The sequence below is a fragment of the Diospyros lotus genome, unplaced genomic scaffold (assembly GCF_014633365.1).
Source record: "Diospyros lotus cultivar Yz01 unplaced genomic scaffold, ASM1463336v1 superscaf1, whole genome shotgun sequence".
Classification (NCBI taxonomy): domain Eukaryota; kingdom Viridiplantae; phylum Streptophyta; class Magnoliopsida; order Ericales; family Ebenaceae; genus Diospyros; species Diospyros lotus.
Genome location: NW_026267104.1, coordinates 1,087,472 through 1,107,666, shown reverse-complemented (window position 1 = coordinate 1,107,666; position 20,195 = coordinate 1,087,472). Strand labels below are relative to the sequence as shown.

Sequence of the window (20,195 nt, the reverse complement as noted above, 5' to 3'; positions counted from 1 at the left end):
ATCAACTACAATTAATGTGTCTCCATATATCCTTTTATTCTATTAAATTTTAGTCGTACATTATAATCTGTCTGCTTCTTTTTCGTAATTTCTTATGTATAAAAAAAAGACTAATGATCGATACTAGTCAATCACAATATAAATCTAATCTATCGGCTAAATCTATATTTTTCTTTTTAATTTTTATATTTTTAATTTTCTTTGTATGTTAATTTAAATTTTTTATTATTTAAATTAAAGTGTGATATATATTTTATCATCTCTCACTTAAAATATATGGGTTAAATTGATTCAAAAATATAACTCTAAGAGTGTAATTAAAATAACAAAAAAAATAATTTATCACAAAAAAAAGAATTAAATTAATTCAAAAAATTAGATTTAAATCTGTAATTAAAGTAACAAAAAATTTGAACAACGATACAAAAAAAAAAAAACGTAAAATTACATGGCAGCAAATATGAATTTAGCCAATGGAGCATTCTCAAGTTATAAATGAGATTAAGTGTCACTTAACCCTATATATATATATATATAAAATGTTACTAATCATATTATATGTAATCTCTCATAGTTGGAGCAGCGAGTTAGCTAAGTAACTTTGTTGTCAACTGAGACTCTTGTAATCTTATAATTTTAGTATTTTTGTCTCTATAATTTATGATTTTTTCAAACAATCCATTTATTTAGTTAATGGCATAAGAATCCACACAGATTGTTTTTTAATTAAATACTAAGATAAATTATATATATTAATTGTCTCTAGAATTGACTTAAATCATATAAAAATGAGATCAAAATTTACCATTATTAAATAAAAAAATATTAGTTGAACGTTTAATTTTTAATTTTTAAGATGATACAATCTATTAATATGTGTTATATATTTATATTAATATGATATATAATATAATATATCAATTTACAAATGTGAACCCACCCATTAAAATTGAGTGTCCCACACGTAACATTTTATATTAAATTATAATAAAAATAATGATACAAAGAGAGAAAAGGTCAGCATGAAATTTGGAAAAATAAAGGTGAGCATCCATTTAGTCAATACTTCTAGATGAGGGTGTCTCAGTATCTATGGTGCCTATAGTCAAAAATTTTGAGCTTGAATTTATTGAGGGTGAGGTGAGACCATCCAATAACTTTCCAAGGAAATGCAAGAGTCAAGAAGAAAATTTGAAGAAGCAAGAAGAATGGAGAAGACCAACTAAAGCAACAAAAAGCATTATCTATTCTTTAAATAAAATTAATAATAATTATCTATTCTATTATATAAGCCGACACAATAACTAGATTTCATAAAATTTTATTACCAAAGTAATTTTTTAAAATATTATTTGAATATTTTATTTTGTGAATTAAAATTTTGATTATGTAAATAATATTTAAACTTATAATTTCTTGGGAGAACTAAAATACAAAGGTTAATAAAAAATTAAATTTAAAACAGTACACAAGTTAATGAAAATAACTTCCCATTTGCTGGGAAGGGAGTCATTTTTCCTTATTAAATGCCTCTTTCTCCACTTCTTTTGATCTATTTTTTTTTTTTTTTGTGATTATTTGCGTCATTCATCTTTGTCGTTATTTGTTCTGCTATTTTTTTTTTTGTTTGTCATCGTCATTTGAATTACCATCTAGTTATGTCATTAATTCTCTTGTTCTCTAGGGTTCTCTTTATTCGACCTTTCTCTTTTCTTAATGTTACAATAAATATCCAAAATTTTAAATCATAACCAAATAACAAAAAATATATTTTAAAAATTTTATTTTTATTTACAAATTATCTTTTCTTAAAATAACACTTTCCCCAAACAAACAACTCAAGTATATATTTAAATGTACAGGCAAAAATAAAATTAATTGTCATTTATTTTTAATCACTAGATAAAGTAAGCTAATTTTCAATTGTAAATAGAAACTTTTAGTTGTAATTTATTATTTTTTTCTTAAAATTATGACTAACAATATATTTCATATCCAATTTTCAGCGTGTTCTTATGTGTAGAGTTTTTTTTTTTTTTAAATGAATGCTATTGATTTTTAAAATATAAAATATTAGACTATGTTTATATATAAATTAAAGTTAAAAAAATTGAAAAGATATTTCTTACGACTGAATTATAAATAATATTTAAACTTGTAATTTCTCACATCTCCGAGTCTCCGTTTGTGTGCTAGTGTTTGGGAATAGTAAAATAGAAAAGTTTTAAAAAAATATATAATTTAAAACAATACACAAATTAGGAAAAATAAAGTCAGTCATTTTCCACTTCCCTTGACTTAAGACACCTCAATCAACCCCCTTCTGTGTTTATTTTTAACCATTCTTACTTGAAATTGTTTTCTTGGAAAGTACAAACCTAAAAAGATTAAATTATGAATTCAAATAATTAAATGAATGAATTATTTTATTTATTAAAAATAATATTTAAACACTCAGGGTTCACAATTTAACTAATATTATGTATTGATATGAAAATATTTTGAAGGTGTCATTTTAAAAATATAAAAAAAAATATTTTTCAGTTATTTTTATAATTTTAAAAAATTTTAGAGTCGTTATATAATATTAAAAAAAATATTAAAAACACATTTTTTATTTGAAAATATTTTTTGTTCATGAATATTTTTTTAAATTTGTTTGAATGTATTATAAAATTTATGTTTATTTTTATATTAAATAATTATTTTTTACAAATTTTATATTAAAAATTATATTAACAAAAAATCTCATATTTTTTATTTATGTATTTTCCCATTATTTTTTCAAAAAAATGTCATTTTTTAAGTATATTCGTTTTTAATTTTGTTTCTATACAATATAAATATTGATATTTTGTATATTTATATTAATATAATATAAAATATTAGTACAAAATAATTATAAATGTAAAACTTCAGTAGCATTTTCGTTTACTCATATTGTAATCGACTTTATACATTGAGTCAGTCAATTAGAGGTCAATTAGAGGGGGAGAGAGAGAGAGAGAGAGAGAGAGAGAGGACTTGGAAGCAACTATGGCGTTCTACAGGGAAGAAGATTAGAGGCTAATACGGAAGATTTCTGTGTTTCCTCTTCGTCTTTGCTCCTTGCTCCTCTTTCTCCGATCAAAACTTCTCCAACTGAGTCAAACTCTCAGAGAGAGGGAGAGAGATGGAACCTGGACAGTCTCCTGACTCTCCTCAGCTGGTAGGAGTGGTCATAATCACACTCCCTCCAGCCGACGACCCTTCTCTAGGCAAAACCATAACCGCTTTCACTCTCTCCGATTCACCTTCACCTCCACCGCCGCCTCAACAACCCCAGCGCCAGCACCCACCGCCCGACCCACCAGTCCCCGATCACTTCCCACCGAACATCGAACCCCCGTTCTTACTGAGAAGAGCTCTCTTTCTCTTCGGTAGCCCGAGAGTTCTTTTTGGGCTTCTGGGTATGTCCCTTATTGCTTTGATCTTGTGGGCATCCCCATCTTCAAATCCCCTTTTCGAATTACGCAGCTCCAAAGATGAAAATGATCGCAAGCCAAGTTCCTTCGTCTTCCCTCTGTTTCCCAAATCGGGTGTTCGTGAGATGTCACAGCGAGAGATTGAGCTTAAATTGGGCAGGATTGTGAGGAGAGATTCACAGAATCTCGGTGCATGGGTTGATGACGGACTGAAATACAGCAAGAACTCCAAAACGGTTTCAACCGCGTCGAATTTAGATTCGAATGCCATTTTACCTGTGAGGGGTAATATTTATCCAGATGGGTATGCGAAATCTCTATTGTTCTGTTAAATTTCATTTATAGACTTTCTATAGATTAGATGCTGTTTACCTCAAATTTCCTGATGAAAAATGCATATTAAATTGTTTTTTCTGATTACTGTTTAACTTTCCCATGCGATGGAATATGACTATATCAATTATCTTCATTTTCTGCCATTTCATGAAACTTTTTGATATGAAGATGGTGTAAAATTATAAATTATCATTCCCTCCCTATAGGATGGCGTTAGGAAGGCCATCCGGTGTAAAATTATCAATTATCATTCCCTCGCTATAGGATGGCATTAGGAAGGCTATCCGGTGTAAAATTTTGCCACATTATTTGTTTGCATGGGTTTGTATTGTCAATGTGACTTTTAGAAGCCAATTAACATTATAAATGCCATGCCACCTACCCTAGCTTGGTTAGGACTTGGGATAATGTGCAGTTGATGTTGATGAATGAATGAAATTTTATACTTATTCCATACAGAGAGATAGTTTAAGCAAATTGGAGGATGGATTATCGTTGTTGTGTGCATAGTTTTAATTTATGATTCCTTAGTGCATAATTAGTTGTGCTCTTGTTTTGGCGCCAGCTTATTCTACTCTTTGACATACTTGGATGCACAATAAAGGTAACTTTAACTCCTTTTTCTTCTTTTCTTTGTGATTTCTGCATTGCAAACATACTAAATGGAGGGAATAGGGGTAAATTTCCATCCAAATAATCAATACTGCAGGAGTATTTGAAGACATTTACTTGGTGGTCCCGTGATCTTTTATCCAAATTTAGGCCTTGAAAAAAAAGTGTTTATTTTTTGGACAAGAAATGGTATTATTGGAATAATATTTAATTGGAGTTTCATCTTTCATTAATGAAACATGCCAGTTTCCTGTAAATGTCACAAGGAGATAATGGGGGAGTCTATGGCCAGATATGCATTGGGTTATAAACATAAAGGCAAGGAAAGTTCATTATGGCAATATGGCTTTTGTTAAGAGATGTTCTGTCCTTCCTGATGTTCCAGATGACATAGATTATACTGGTGAATGCGGAAGGTGAATTTTATGGTACCAAAATGGGTTAATAATTGATCTAATTTTTGTAACCTCTTAACCTCGATCATTAATTGGATTTAAGACACAAGTACTGTAACCTTTATACCCCTATCTCTGTCATACCAAATTGTTTGTCAAAACCAGTCAGTCCATTGAAGGGGTTAAAATTGCCTTCCTCCATGTAGTGGGAGTTTTCTTCTTGAATTGAACCAAGTTGTATATAGAGCCATCACTAGAGCAGCTTCTGTGGTGTTTGAGTTAATTTTAATCTGTGAAAAGTACCAAGATCAGGTCTGGAAACATTTCTTCCGTTATTATCCTTGGGAGCCATGGGAATTGACAGCATGAAGCGACTAGAATCTTGATAACAAATTAAAAAAATGCAATTCTAGTTCATACTTCTAAATTATGCTCTTCTTATTGGGGAGTTTGATTGAAATCTTTTGCCTAATCACAATAAAATAGAACCCAAAAAACAGAGAAAAAGGTAGATGGTCAACGTCTAGGGGCACAAAAGGTTACTCATAGGTTTATTCAAGGAGAACCAGCTGATGAGAACTTGGAATTATTAAATTTAATTTTTGATATTAGGATTCATGTTTTATTTGAAATTTGAAACTTAGATTTCAGCTTTTAGCTTTTAGTTATTTATTTGGATAATTGTAACTATAATATTCATCTTTTAGTTAAACTTCAGCCTATAGATAGGCGCTTTAGGATGTGATCAGAAATTAGGTTGTTGATTTTCAATTAAAAAATTGCTGCATATTCCATACCTGAAATCTCTCTCCCCTTCCTCTATACATCTTTAGGGCAGGGAAAAAGATAAAAGATAAACATTGCCTGCATGTTTGAAGTACATTTGCAATAATGATCCCATTGGCACCGAAGTTTTAATTGATCTTACACAATTGTTACTCTCAATTTGAGTTTTCACAACATTGCTCCTTGAAACATTGGTGTCCATGAAGGAAATCATGGGACCCCATACTGTCATATAATCAACATTATGGCATCCACCTATCAAGCTTCTTTTCATTGACAACAACGTTCTATAATTTGTTTGTATGCTATCTTCTCTAACAACGTAATTTGTGACATCATTCTCTGAATTTTGTCTGGCAAAAACACCATAGGATGTAATTTGTCATTTTCTGTCATAGTTTTAAGCCCTTCTTACTCGTGTGGTATGGAATGTTCAGGCATGATAAAGCTCCAACATGTGTAAAATATGAGTGTAATTGAGATGAAGATGTTATGGTGGATGTGAGGTCACTTTCTGTCATAATTTAAATTCCCATGACTGGGTTTGGCTGGTGAGATAAAGGAGAGAGCCGAGAGAAAGAGAGGAGAGATGAGAGAGAAAGAGAAAGTTAGGTAGGGGTAAGATGGTCTTTTTGTCTAAATTTTTTAATGCACGGAGGTTTGTGTTATTTCCTAAAGCTCAAGGGTGGTGGTCGGCACCTTTTGCCAAATCTTAGGGGTGCCTAGTGGAATTTACCCTGATAAAAATGTTCATTCATTTAGCATTTTAAGGAAACATTGAATGGTATTGTGTTATTCTGCTGACACAGCAGATGGTGTCATATTGTTGTTGATGTGGCACATGGACTAGTAATTTGGAAATTGGGTAAATTGCCCCAGATCTCTCGTGCTTTAGTTTTTTTGTTTCGAGATTCCTTGTAGTTTATTTTTGTCCCTGTGATTTACCTTTACTGCTTAGACACCCCTCCTTTAGTTTTTGGCACAGATGATGTTAATTAAAATCAAATTAAGTTAAATTTAACTAACTTTATCCTAATCTTTATGATTCATTACTTGGGAGCAGTCATCAATGGGAAAATTGTGACTCTGTTTTCAATGTTGCAGAATATGATACATAACAGAATTGGCTTCCCAGAACCCATTGAAAATCGGTCTCAAATGGTTCATGTTTTTCAAGATTTCATTGTTGTCAAGTGAATGTTGAGCCATTTGCATGGCAACCAAAATGTAATAGACAATGAAATTAGCAGTCACCAATGGAGTACAATACTAGAGAAACAATGATAGAAAAAACCATGAAATCAGAACTTCAATATTAAATTTTATATATACACCCCCTCTGTTTTAAACATTCAGTGTTTATTAGGTAATTTTTTCCACTGCCGGGTTCCAGTTGTGGAACCCAGTGATAGATTTTGCTGGCAACCACAACTCCTTCATTTTATTTTTTATTTTTGTAAATTATAGAAAAAGTAGAAGAAAATTGGTTAAAATTTAACATAATTTAATTTTAATTAACATCATCTGTGCTAAAAAACTAAAGAAGGAAGTGTCCAAGTAATAACGGTAAACCATATGAACTTTAAGGAACAAAAATAAATCAGAAGGGGTCTCTGTGCAATGACCCAAACCACAGGGGGTTTGGGGACAATTTACTATCTGAAAATTAGTTTGATCTGACTAATGTATTAAAAATTTTTATATAGATATCTTTATTTTGACAAAAAAATTAGTTATTGTGGGTGATGAAATGAAGATGGAAACTTTCTATAAATTTGAGCACTAATTAGTTAAAGATAAACAAAATAAAATGCTCTTAAAATTAATTAAATAATTTAACAAACATATAACTTTTATCTCCTTGCTGAGAAAAGGGCCATCTTCAAGATATTGCTGAGCCACACTGCCTTGTACAAAAGGATTAGTTGGTAATTTTCCATGCTCTTGGAAGGATCTTTGCGTTCTCTTGATCTTTGATTCCATTTCCTTGTACTGTTCCCTTGAAAAGTGTGTACACAAGAAAAAAGGGGAAATACAGGGCTATTCATATTGTAATTGGCTATATACAGTGTCAGAGGGAGGGAGAGAGAGAGTGAGAGAGATTTGGAAGCAGTTTTGGGCTTCTACAGAAAAGAAGATTAGAGGGTGATACAGAGTAATTTTGTGTTTCCTCTTCATCTTTTCACTTCTCTTTCTCTAACCAAGACTTCTCCAAGTGATTCAAACTGTGAGAGAGATGGAATCTGGAAACTCTCCTGACTCTCCTCAACCGGTAGGAGTGGTCATAATCACACTTCCTCCGGCTGACAACCCTTCTCAAGCCAAAACCATTACTGCTTTCACTCTCTCTGATTTGCCTCCACTTCTACCGCTGCTGGCAGAACAACCCAAGCGCTACCACCCACTGCCAGACCCTTCTCAAGCCAAAATCATAACTGCTTTCACTCTCTCTGATTTGCCTCCGCCGCCGCCGCCAGCGGAACTACCCGAGTGCATCGACCCACTGTCGGACCCTTCTCAAGCCAAAACCATAACTACTTTCACTCTTTCTGATTTGCCTCTACCGGCGCTGCTGCCAGCAGAACTGCCTGAGCACCACCACCCACTGCCAGACCCACCACTTCCCTATCACTCTGCACTGAACCCAGAACCTCACTTACTAAGAAGAGCTCCCTTTCTCTTTGATAATCGGGGAGTTCTTTTTGGGCTTCTGGGTCTCACTCTTGTTGCCCTGATCTTGTTGGCATTTCCGTCATCAAATGCCCTTTTCAAATTACACAGTCCCAATGATGAAAGTGATCGCAGCCCCAGTTCCTTCTTCTTCCCTCTGTTTCTGAAATTAGGTGTTCGCAAGATGTCACAGCGAGATATTATGCTTAAATTTGGGAGGGTTTTGAGGAAAGATTCACAGAATCTTTTGGTGTGGTTTAATGATGGACTGAAATACAGCAAGAACTCCAAATTGGTTTCAACTGCATCGAATTTCGATTCGACTGCCATTTTACCTCTGAGGGGTAATGTTTATCCAGATGGGTATGTGAATTCTTTGTTGTGCTGTTCAATTTCAGCCAGAATTTCTAATGATGCATTGTTACTGTGTAGGATCTGATGCTGTTCAACTCAAATTTTTTTATGAAAATTGCATTTTAAATTGTTTTATCAGATTAGTCAAATTGTCAGATTACTGTTTCACTCAACTATTTCATGGAATATGGCTATATCAATTATTTTCATTCATTGCAATCCCATAAAACCTTTTCACTTGAAGATGGTATTAGAACTTTATCTCATCATTCCTTTGTTAGAGGGTTGTGTTAGGAAGGCGTCGGATGTAAAATTTGCTACATTGTTCTTTTGCATGGATTTATATTGTGAATGTGACTTTTTAGAAGTTAATTGACATTATGAACGTTTTTCCATTGACCCTAGCTTGGTTAGGATAAGATGTAGTTGATACTACAATAAGTATATGATGGCATTTACTTGGTGGTCCCATGATCTTAACCAATTGATAGGCCTTGAAAATAAGTCTTTTCTTGGAAGTGGTATTATTGGAATAACATTTAATTGGTTTTCATCATTCATTAACTAAACATGCCAGCTTCCTGTCCGCATTACAAGGAGATAATGGGGCAGACTAGGGCCAGATAAGCGTTGGGTTATATACATAAAGGCAAGGAAAGTTCATTATGGTAATATGACTAGTTTATTGGGGGAAATATTTGTACCTTCTTCATGTTTCAAATGACATAGATTGTACAGGTGAATGTGGAAGGCAACTCTTATGGTAACAAAATGAGTTAATAATAGATCTAAATTTTGTAACCTCTTGACCTTAATCATTAATTGGATTTAAGACATAAGTACCGTAACTTTTATACCTCCATATGTCATACCAAATTGTTGTCAAAATCAGTTGGGCCATTGAAGGGGCTAAAATTGCGTTCTTCCCATGAAGTGGGAATTTTTCTTATTGAGTTGAATCAAGTTGTATATTGGGCCGTCACTAGAGCAGCTTCTGTGGTTTTTGATGAATTTTAATCTGTGAAAAGCACCGAGATCAGCTCTGGAAACATTTCTTCCATTATTATCTTAGGAGGCATGTGAATTGCCAGCATGAAGAGCCTAGAATCTTAACAACAATCTTTTTTTTTTTTTTACCAAAACAATTTTAGTTCATACTTAGCTGGCTAAATTATGCATCTTCTTATTCACGAGTTAAAAGCTCATATTTGATTGAAATCTTTTGCCAAATCACAATAAGTAGAACAAAAGACAGAAAAAGGTAGAAGGTCACCATCCAGGGGTACAAAAGGGGAAAAGGTTGCTTGTAGGTTTATTAAAAGAGAACCAATTGATGAGATCTTGAAATTATTAAATTTTAATTTATGATATTAGGATTCAGGTTTTATTTGATATTTGAAACTTAGATTTCAGCTTTTAACTTTTACCTTTTAGTTAGTTTTTGGGATAATTGTAACTATAATATTCATCTTTTAGTTAAACTTAAGCTTAATCAAAATTAGATTGTTGATTTTGAATCAAAAAATTGTTGAATACTCTGTAACACCATGACCCTCACCAAAAGTGCTAGTTGAAGGTGACTTATGGGTTGATGAGATCAAGTAATGTACATATACCCAAGACCTCCTGTCATTACCCCAATGGGGTGATGGGGGTATGCTTGTAATTAGCCTAAAGCTAGCCAAAAGGGCAGTTGTACTTAAGTAGTTAGTGCTGTACCCACTTGTACTCTCTCAGTTATAACCGAAAGACTGCCTATAAAAGGAAGGCTGATGTATGAGGATGGGAATTATGAAAAGTGATAATACATAATTTTTTCCCTCCAAATTTTCTTTCCCTCTATTTCTCTCTCTCAATTCTCCCTCCTCCTTTCAAATTCTCTCTCTCAATTCAAATTTCCCACGACTACAATTCATTCCAGAATTGCATAAGTCTCAAACCCGAGACTTATCACCTCCCTAGTAGACTATTGAGTCCCCTCCTTTAATACCTTGTGTCCTTGCTAGGCCAAAAAATCATATATCTCAATAACCAAAGTTAGACTCAGAACACTTCCCTGGCCCACACCCCTGTGGTAATGGTTCTGGATTGTTCTAATACCACTTGTAACAGAGCATGGATCCTCACCCCAAAGTGCTAGTTAAAGGTGACTTATGAGACCAAGTAATATACATACATATACCCAAGACATTTCTAGTAGACTATCCATGTGGGATTGGGTTGTAACATATTCCCTTCCAAACATCTCTCTCTCTCTGGTTCTTCACATGGAAGTAAAAAAGATTGATAGATGCTCATGTGAGGAGAATAGATGGAATGGTTGAAATGTTTTAACAAAAGAGATAGAGGAAGCCCAAGAAACACTTGGTGAAAAACATTTAAGTATGTCATGCATTATAATGTGTCACGCTCCTAGGTTTACCTAAGGTTTAGAATGGAATTATGGAAGAAATCGGGAATGAGAAAGGGAGAATTTAGAAGAAAGGAGGGAGAATTCAGAGGAAACAAAGAGGGAGAGAGAATTTGAAAGGGAAACAGAATTCAATTCATTCATCTACTGCCTATTCTCCCTTACTTTAGCCTATTTATAGGCTGTCATATCCTTTCAGTTAGTAACAAATTGAAGGTACAATACTACCGCAGCTTAAAGTACGACAAAGGAAAAATACATGTATGAAACAATTACTTCTATATCCTTGGGTCTTGACAGTGCCCCCCTCCTGAGAGGTTTCTTGTTCCCAAAAAACTTATTACCACTGAGCCGTTGTTTCTTTATCTAGTTCCCGTTTTCATTATCTGGTTTATACTTCGCCTTTTCTTGTTCTTTTCTCTTACTTACCCTTTCCTTTGCTTTTCCTTCTCTTTTTCTTCAACCATATTATCAAGCCAAGACCAGATTTGATGCCGCAGCTCACCAATGGAAATATGAACAATAAAAACAGGAGTCGTCTTGTTCCCGACAGCAAAAAACTCTTCCCCCATCCTCTGTTCATCTTGTTTCAATTTTTCCTTCTGCATCCTCCTCTGTTCCAGATCATGAATGTACTGCTGGAGAATTTCAATGTGATCAAATTTTTCCAAACGCGAGCATCCTCTGTTAACCTCTAACCAAACTTGAATTCTCCATTGGTTATTCACTGCGATTAAGGCACAGGTTTCCTCACAATTGACCGATTTTTCAGTTTGAGTTACCTGATCCAGTGTAGGAAATTCAGCAATGTCTTCCGGTCCTGAAGATGGATTGTCTATTCCTTCAAGAGAAAACAGATTTAGGATCTTCAAAATTTAAGGCTGCTGTGATCGTTTCCGTTCCAACATCTTTGGCTTCTGGATTGCTGGCATACATCTTAGGTTCATCTTCAACAGTTACCTCCTCCAATGGTGTCACGTTGATTTTTCCAGTAACTGCCTCAGCATCCGGAATTGCCTGATCCAATTCTTGCTGCAAACCTGAGGTAACAGGTAGGATTCCAGCTTCCGCTAGAATCTGTTCAGCAGTGGATTTTGGAAGAGGTTCCTCTGGTAGGCTGATCTGGAATTTCTTTGACATCAAAATTAGTAGGTCATCCAGCTTGTGGGTGTTAATGATTTGATTGCGTTCTTCCTTGATTCCTTTTCTTGTTGTGGTGCATTCTTCCGTGATTGCTTTTCTTGTTGGAGCACATTCTTCCGCGATTGCTTTTCTTGTTGCAGCGCATTCTGCTCGATAGCAACTCGCCTCCACTTGACTCTGCCCTAAGCCTTTTTCCAGATTGTCCATCCTGCTTTCCGCTTGTTTCATCCAATCCATCTCCACTGCTTGTCTCATTCAGAAAACACCTAAGATCAGAATCAGCCTCCTGAATCGATCGTTTCTGTTTTGGCTAGCTCACCAGAAGTCACTTTGCTCTGCTTCGATTAATCAGCTGAGAAACAGCCTATGAGTATCGCCTGGATTAGAATTGCCTCTGTATCCACAATTTCCCATGACTCAATCGGCTCTATTGAGCTTTCTGAGAATTGATCGACTCTTGTCGCAACTTCCTGAGAATCACCTACTGTAAGCTTCCAAGGACAGCTTCCGGTACTTGATTTGGCAACCTGAGTAGGAGTCGTCCAGATCTACAGAGGCCGCCTGCTGATAATTCGATCCACTCTGTTGCAGCTACGAAAATTCACTGTAATCACAGTCAGAACTCGCCTGGCCTGCTTCGTCTTCAAAAGTCGAACAAGAATTGCCAATTCCAATCTGCAACTAATTTATTACCTCTGATCTGCAACTGATTGCTGATCAGAACCGACAACCGCCGTGAATCAACAATCTGCAATCCAATCCAATTTCTGGGAATCACTGCAACTGATCTCTGTGGATCAGCAACCCTCCAGATCTGATTGCGATCTCTGTGGATCCATGATCACTCAGATCTGCTTCAAAGTGGCGCCTTTTTACTCGCCTCAATCTCAGTCCAATGGCTGAGGACCACCGTCTCTGATACCAAATGTCTCACTTCTAGGGTTTAGAATGGAATTATGGAAGAAATCGGGAATGAGAGAGTAGAAAGGGAGGGAGAAATCAAAAGAAAGGAGGGAGAATTCAGAGGAAAAAGAGAGGGAGAGAGAATTTGAGAGGGAAATAGAATTCAATTCATTCATCAACTGCCTATTCTCCCCTACTTTAGCCTATTTGTAAGCTGTTATATCCTTTCAGTTAGTAACAAATTGAAGGTACAATACTACCGTAGCCTAAAGTACAACAAAGGAAAAAATACATGAATGAAACAATTACTTCTATATCCTTGGGTCGTGACATAATGGCCTTACAAAAGATACGACTACACATAAAGATGATTAGTAGTTAGAAACCATGTATCAGATCCCACCTTAAGGCTTGATATGTTGTTGTTTAGTCATTTTGTTAACTGCCTGAGTCTTCCCTTTGAAATCATCAAAGGTGGAGTATATAATCTCCAATTTGACCCCCCAAAAATGGGTCAGGGTTTAGATTCACTAGCTATTATACCCAAAAATGAAAAGCTTAAACTTATCACTGCAAGTCAATCTGACTCTAAGAGGCGGAAAGCCTCCATATTTGGGGGGATCAAAGGCACCTAAGAGACAACCTCTCTTTGGTCTTCATAGAGAAGTTAGAGCTACAAACACAAACAAGTCTATGAAGGTGTTGTATCATGTTGACCACTGTATCAAACACCAATAGTTATTACACTCCCAACTGTATGCCCTACATCAACCCAAATGTGTTCCATTAGTGTTATAATTTCTTACTACCAAAAACTTTGCAAACACTGAGGAGGCACCAATATTCATTATGAGATCTTGCATCTTTGTCATTTAAACAAGCTAGAACAATATTATGAGTTTTTAAGAAATTAAGTTGAAAATCTACTATAGAGTAAAAGCAATATAGACTTTTATTTATTAAACTTCATGGCTTCAAAATGTTCAATTTTTAAGAATTTTGAATTCCAAAACTTTTCATGAATAGAGTTTTTTGTAAAATATATATTAATTTTTTTTATACATTCTAATATGAGTTGATTTAATGTATATATGTAAATATATAATTTATTATTTGATGTATTCTTGGTGTGCCGTTTTTAAGATTTTGAAAAATTATTGTGTTGGTGTGTTTGTGTTGTTTAGTTCAGTGTCTTGCATCAAGAATTGTGTTGGTAACTAGTGCAAACAACAAAACAAGCCCAATAAATAATTACTAGAAGATGGAAAGTCCAACCCATTGCTATAACAACAAATTGATCACGAATTAGTGACTAACCATGCTAAAACTTGATGAAAGACCGGAAAGGAAAAGAAGAAATCAGAGGAGGAGAATACCAAGTGACAGGGAATCCAAAATTTTTGTAATCTCAATCCAAAAAGGGCTAGTAAATCTCTGATTACATACATGCCTGTTTATAATCCTATTAGAAAATGAAGAACTAGCTAAAACTACCAATCAACCAAAATAATTTTGAAGATATAAAATAAATACCAATCTTAAATTGATTGGGTTTATGGCTCATAATCCTGTTTTCCTCTTAAAATAGGTCCAAAATTCTTATTCTTGATTCCTATCACAACTAATACATAAGCACATGTTTGTGCAAATGTAGTGTATAAATGTTTTTCTTTTAGACAATATATGCCTAGCATACTTCAGTCACCATCAAAAAGTTTCTATGGCTAAATCAGAGTTGATATGTACTTTACTGGAGTGCCAGTAATCTGGTCTCCGGGCCCCGCTGTGGATCAAAATAGTGAGAGTTAAATGCCCTAACTCATGGCCTTGGTTCTGTTCAATGGAAAAAAATAGGGAATATATATATATATATATAGAGAGAGAGAGAGAGAGAGAGTAGGTTGAAACATATTTTTCCTTTTGTCCTACTGCTCTATTTATAATAATTGGACGAAAGATAATAAAACTGTAGAACTAGAATATTCTGTCCTGCCTAATAATCAGCTCCTATCAATCTCCCTAAATCAAGTAATCAGCACCTAATAATCATCTATCAATAAATCATCCCAAATTATAGCAGTCAACATGTTCCAATCAAATAATGTAATGATTGCAAGTTTATTCTTTAATGTTTAACAAGAATAAAAAATAAAAATAAAAAACTTGTGAATTGTTTCCAAGCACTTGTAGAGCTACAAAAATTCATAGATAAGTATGTCCGACTGTACCTATTTCAATTTAAATGTGATGATTTTAATCAACATCGTGGCACCTATTATCACTTTTAAGTGATGATGATTTTCGATATTGGTTTCAAGGCCAAGAATTTTGGATAACTAGAATAAATAATTCCATGGAAGGAAAAATAAGGCTGTAATACATGCAGTTAATATGTGATAATGTAGTAACATGTTATTACCAATCCTTGTTCATGGAGGGTAGTGGTTACTCCCAATCGTGTTATCATCATTTGCTTGCCCATATATAGTTGAAATAGTTTAAAGTCATATTTCACATATCTATGACATGCTAGTGCAATTGTAGCTTGCGTTAAGCTTCTGTAAGGCAGGTGGTCCAAGTAAACCATATGCATAGTTCTCCACGGCAGACAGAAGGGAAACAATATCGTAGTGGGAAGAAGAGAATGAATAGATGGGATAAAATGAGATCCAATTCTCTAATGCCAGCTCAGATGACAGAGTGCTGTAATGGCCTTGTTGGTACAAATATTGGCCATGATGGCTGTATTAGTAACTCGAGGACCAGAAATCATTGATAAATTGAAGTGTCTGTAACTTTATTATGAAAAGAGTTATGTTTTGGCTTATTTTTAGATTATGATCCATGCCTTGCAAATTATGTATGCATTCAGAATTATGACATGCCTTACAAATTGATGGTCATTTTTGCTAGAACACAAACTAGTTCTTTGATATGTCATCTATCACTTTGAAATACATCATATTTCATATGATTTTATACAGGTTGTATTTCACATATGTGCTTGTGGGAAGTCCTCCAAAACCTTATTTTCTTGACATGGATACTGGAAGTGACTTAACATGGGTCCAGTGTGATGCTCCATGCACTAGCTGTGCTAAGGTAATGTGGTAGGCAAGATTGCTCCAAGCTTATCAATGTTTTACTTATTTCAAGTGTTATATAACTCTATGAGACATTATCTTTTACAGAGATTGCATCTTCCCCCCCCCCCCCCCCCACCCTCCTCCTTCTCCTCCTTTGCCCACTGTGCTTAGTTCTCTTGGGCAAATCGTGTTTATGTAATAACAAAGTGGAGCCCCATGACTTAACTAAGGTCAAAAGGTCTGAGTTGGAAGGGGGGCCAGTGATTACAGAAAATGCATCCCGATGGAGAATAAGTGAAGAATTATATGATAAGATTAACTCAGATGTTTTATGCAGGGAGCACACCCTTTATACAAGCCCACAAAATCCAAAATCATACCTTCCAAGGATTCATTGTGCGCCGAAGTCCAGAGAAATCAGAAGACTGGATATTGTGAAACATGTCTCCAGTGTGATTATGAAATAGAATATGCAGATCAAAGTTCCTCCATGGGGGTTCTTGCAAGGGATGAGTTCCGCCTAATGTTTGCTAATGGATCATTTATGAAGTCAAATTTTGTTTTTGGGTAACTCTCTCTGTCTCTCTGTTCCTCTCTTTGTTTATTTTGTTACTTATTAAATTAGCACATTAATTCACTGATATGTTGCACCACTTATTTATAATCAGGTGGCTTAAGATTTTACTATTTATATTTATATTTTCAGGTGTGCATACGATCAACAAGGCTTACTCCTAAATTCATTGGGAATGACAGATGGAATTGTGGGGCTTAGCAGGGCTAAAGTCAGCTTACCTTCTCAATTGGCAAGTCAGGGAATCATTAACAATGTCGTAGGCCATTGTCTCACCACCGATGCAGGACTTGGTGGGTATATGTTCTTAGGTGACGAGTTAGTCCCTTACTGGAAAATGTCATGGGTCCCAATGCTCAACAGCCTTTCCACGTGAGTATATATATACCTGAAGTTGTATTATTTTCCTCTGTTTTTTCCTCATCTTTTTTAAGTCATCTTTATGTGGCAAAATATGGTATTTGCTTTTTGCCCCCTCATCTGGCTGTAATATTGCATTGTTATATCCTTTTTTCCTCTACTAGGCGAGATGGAAAATTAGAAGGGAAATTTAGTGTGATGAAATAGGTTGCCCTAGTATTTCCTCTATTGCTTAATGGAGGAAACAAGGAGTGTTTTCCTTGAGTAAAGGTGCTATCTTGAAGGAAAAAGTGCAAACAAAAGTTCCCTTTCTCCTATTTGTCACTATTGAAGTGGAATGGAAATGGTTTTCCCTGATGGCAACGTTACCCCTGCCTTTTTCCTTCCTGGGAAGCAATGGAAACTCTTACAACCATTCCTCCGTATTTCTTCGCAACTTCCCTCCCTCCATTCACCCTTCTGCCAACCCTAGCATTGGACTCTTTGGATTCCAGTACTTATTTTGCTGTTGTTCACGTCTGCAATTTCATTTCTGAAGCATTTTTAGGCTGCTTCTCCTAAGCATTTGTTGTTTAAATATCTTTTTTCGGTTCAGGAACTTGTATCATTCAGAGATTGTCAAAATGAATTATGGAAATAAAAAGCTAAGTTTAGGTGGCAAGGATGATGGACCAAGATGGGTAGTTTTTGATAGCGGCAGTTCTTATACATACTTCACAAAAAAGGCATATTCTGATTTGATTGCCTCTGTAAGTGTATTTAACATTTTTAAGTGAGTGGTTAATGAATATCTTCTTGTATGGTATTTTCACCAGTTCTGAATTTCTGGTATCTACTGATTGCAGCTTAAAGACATTTCTAATGAAGGGCATATCCAGGATGTATCTGACCCCACATTGCCAATTTGTTGGCAAGCCAAATTCCCAGTAAGGTAACCTGCAAAGCACTGAAATATATTTTTCTTGGCTCATCTATAATTAGTTTCAAGGACGAATATGTTCATCAAAAGTATATTACAATCATTGAAAGTTGTCTATCTTTAGGAGGTGATCATATTCTATTAAGGAATTAACTTCATCAGATTACGAGTCTTCTCTTATAAGGTGACCGTGTAATATATTTAGCCTAGGAACCTAAGAATGATTTTAAGACTAATTAGGGTTATTTCCCAAGTTACTTGTGTACCTATACAGTTTTTGCTTAAAAGTAACTTTTGAGAGCCTGTAATATATTGTTCTTCATAGCCTGAATCCTCATGGCTATGGCTGTGCTGCAAACGAGAAATTCAGTGAAAGAGAAGGATATACATCTCTTCATGAGACAAGAAAATATTATCATCATGTGTTATGGCAAACACACACATCTGTAAATATATATAAATTGCTGGCAGGCTCGAGTATTTTTAGTTACTCAGACTTGAAGATCTAAACTGATTATTTAAAAGTGGATCAATAGTAAATCTTGAAATGATAAAGAAATATGTTTATCCTGGTTAATAATTTAATGAATCACTAATAGACATCTATATAAGGAATCAGATATCCCGTCCAACAAAAATTATTCTAGGGATAACAACTTCCAAAACAAATCAAAGTGGTGTCTAACTTCATAAATGAGGATATGATTCAAAGACAGTCAACAAGTTAAAGAGGATGTCAGTTAAATGTTGCCTTAAATCATGGAAAGGTAATTTGGTCTCTATTCAATTGAGAGCTTGAACTATTATCCTCGGATATTGTTAAAAGAATCTGGGATAGTTATTGGGTGGTTTAGACGTTAGATACTAGCATAAGTTGACCACATTCTTCTTCTTTTTCTTTTTTTTGCAGTATAAGTTGTAGTGTTGCCAGAGATGTATAATTTAACAAAATCTGCCTCACATCAGATACTAGCATCTGAATTAACCACAATAATCCAAAATGGCACATCTATATGATTGCAGATCTGTTTCAGAAGTGAAGCAATATTTCAAACCTTTGACTCTTCAACTTGGAGGCAAATGGTGGTTCGCCTCTAGAAGGTTTCACATTCAGCCCGAAGGTTATCTTGTCATCAGTGTAAGGACATAGCTTTTCTATTTGTTTACCCTTGCATGTCTCAAGTTGGTGAAGCACAATATGATAAGGCTCACTTGACTGCAGAAGAACGGGAATGTGTGCTTGGGCATCTTGGATGGAAGCAAAGAACATGATGGAGCAGCTTTTATCCTCGGAGGTACTCTTTTACATTCTTGGCTTTCTCGTTGTTTCTTTTGATAATCTATGGTTCATCACAAGCTTTAGGGTTTCTTCAATCTAGTGAAGTCCCTGATACTTTGTCAACTGTCAGAATTTTTCAGGCTTGAGAATGTTGCCAACTTTACATTTCGTATAATTGAGATAGAACCTATGATTTCTCTTCACCTGCCTAATATGGGTTCTAACTGTGGAACTTCATGCTCATTGCGGCCTCTACTTATTTTCTGTCTTTTGGTGCATCCCCTACCATTTTGCAGATGTCTCATTGCGTGGACAGTTGGTTGTCTATGACAATGTGAGGCAGAAAATTGGATGGGCACGGTCAGATTGCATCCGTCCATTGAAATTGAAGGATCTTCCACCTTTTGTAGGGATGGATCTCTAGAGTTCTCCTGTGTTCTGATGGACACTTAAAACTTGTAAATATACCCTCCAGTTCATATCCCGCTGTTCATCTATTGCATAATGTCTGAATAACTCGGTCCCTGCTGAGTTTTTGTGTGCATATATATGGAATCATACTTGAAAGAGAACATAAAGAGCAACTGGGTCATAAAACCCAGGTCCAGACTGAAGTCCTCTTGACCATTTTGCCCGTACATCAACAATTACAGTTGTCTCTATCCATTAGAGCACCTGGGACAATGATATCCACACTTGTAAACTTGAGCTTGTTTCTACCTTCTTTCGCCTTTTTAGTGTTCAAGGGAAACCAAAATGACAATGGACATATTGCACTGACTTCTAACTCAACAAGAGTTGATATATTAGACATTCAGAATATTTAAAAAACCTTTTAAGAGACAGTGCTATCAACTTCTCGATCCTTGAATCTATTGACCTCGAGGAGATCCCACGAGTCAGA

The 20,195-nt window shown here is 34.9% G+C and overlaps 1 protein-coding gene across 2 annotated transcripts; it reads left to right on the top strand.

Annotated features, from left to right (window-relative positions):
- The first annotated feature begins 2,968 nt into the window (after positions 1-2,968).
- LOC127793246 (aspartyl protease APCB1) lies at positions 2,969-19,994 on the top strand. 2 transcript variants are annotated; one of them, XM_052324080.1, is made up of 9 exons: positions 2,969-3,768; positions 16,058-16,175; positions 16,497-16,726; positions 16,866-17,105; positions 17,689-17,842; positions 17,939-18,024; positions 19,036-19,150; positions 19,235-19,307; positions 19,588-19,994. In XM_052324080.1, exons 1-9 carry the CDS (start codon positions 3,173-3,175, stop codon positions 19,713-19,715), a joined length of 1,740 nt encoding a protein of 579 aa, XP_052180040.1. In that variant the 5' UTR covers positions 2,969-3,172; the 3' UTR covers positions 19,716-19,994. The 2 variants fall into 2 exon arrangements, with proteins under 2 accessions (XP_052180040.1, XP_052180039.1); XM_052324079.1 differs by lacking the exon at positions 2,969-3,768 and adding an exon at positions 7,699-8,626.
- The last annotated feature ends 201 nt before the right edge of the window (positions 19,995-20,195 follow it).

Excerpts from the sequence above, each read along its gene's own strand:
- LOC127793246 (XM_052324079.1), top strand. The coding sequence starts at position 7,830 with ATGGAATCTGGAAACTCTCCTGACTCTCCTCAACCGGTAGGAGTGGTC. Across the intron at positions 8,627-16,057 it reads GGTAATGTTTATCCAGATGG|GTTGTATTTCACATATGTGC; the intron begins GTATGTGAATTC and ends GATTTTATACAG. Across the intron at positions 17,843-17,938 it reads ATTCTGATTTGATTGCCTCT|CTTAAAGACATTTCTAATGA; the intron begins GTAAGTGTATTT and ends TACTGATTGCAG.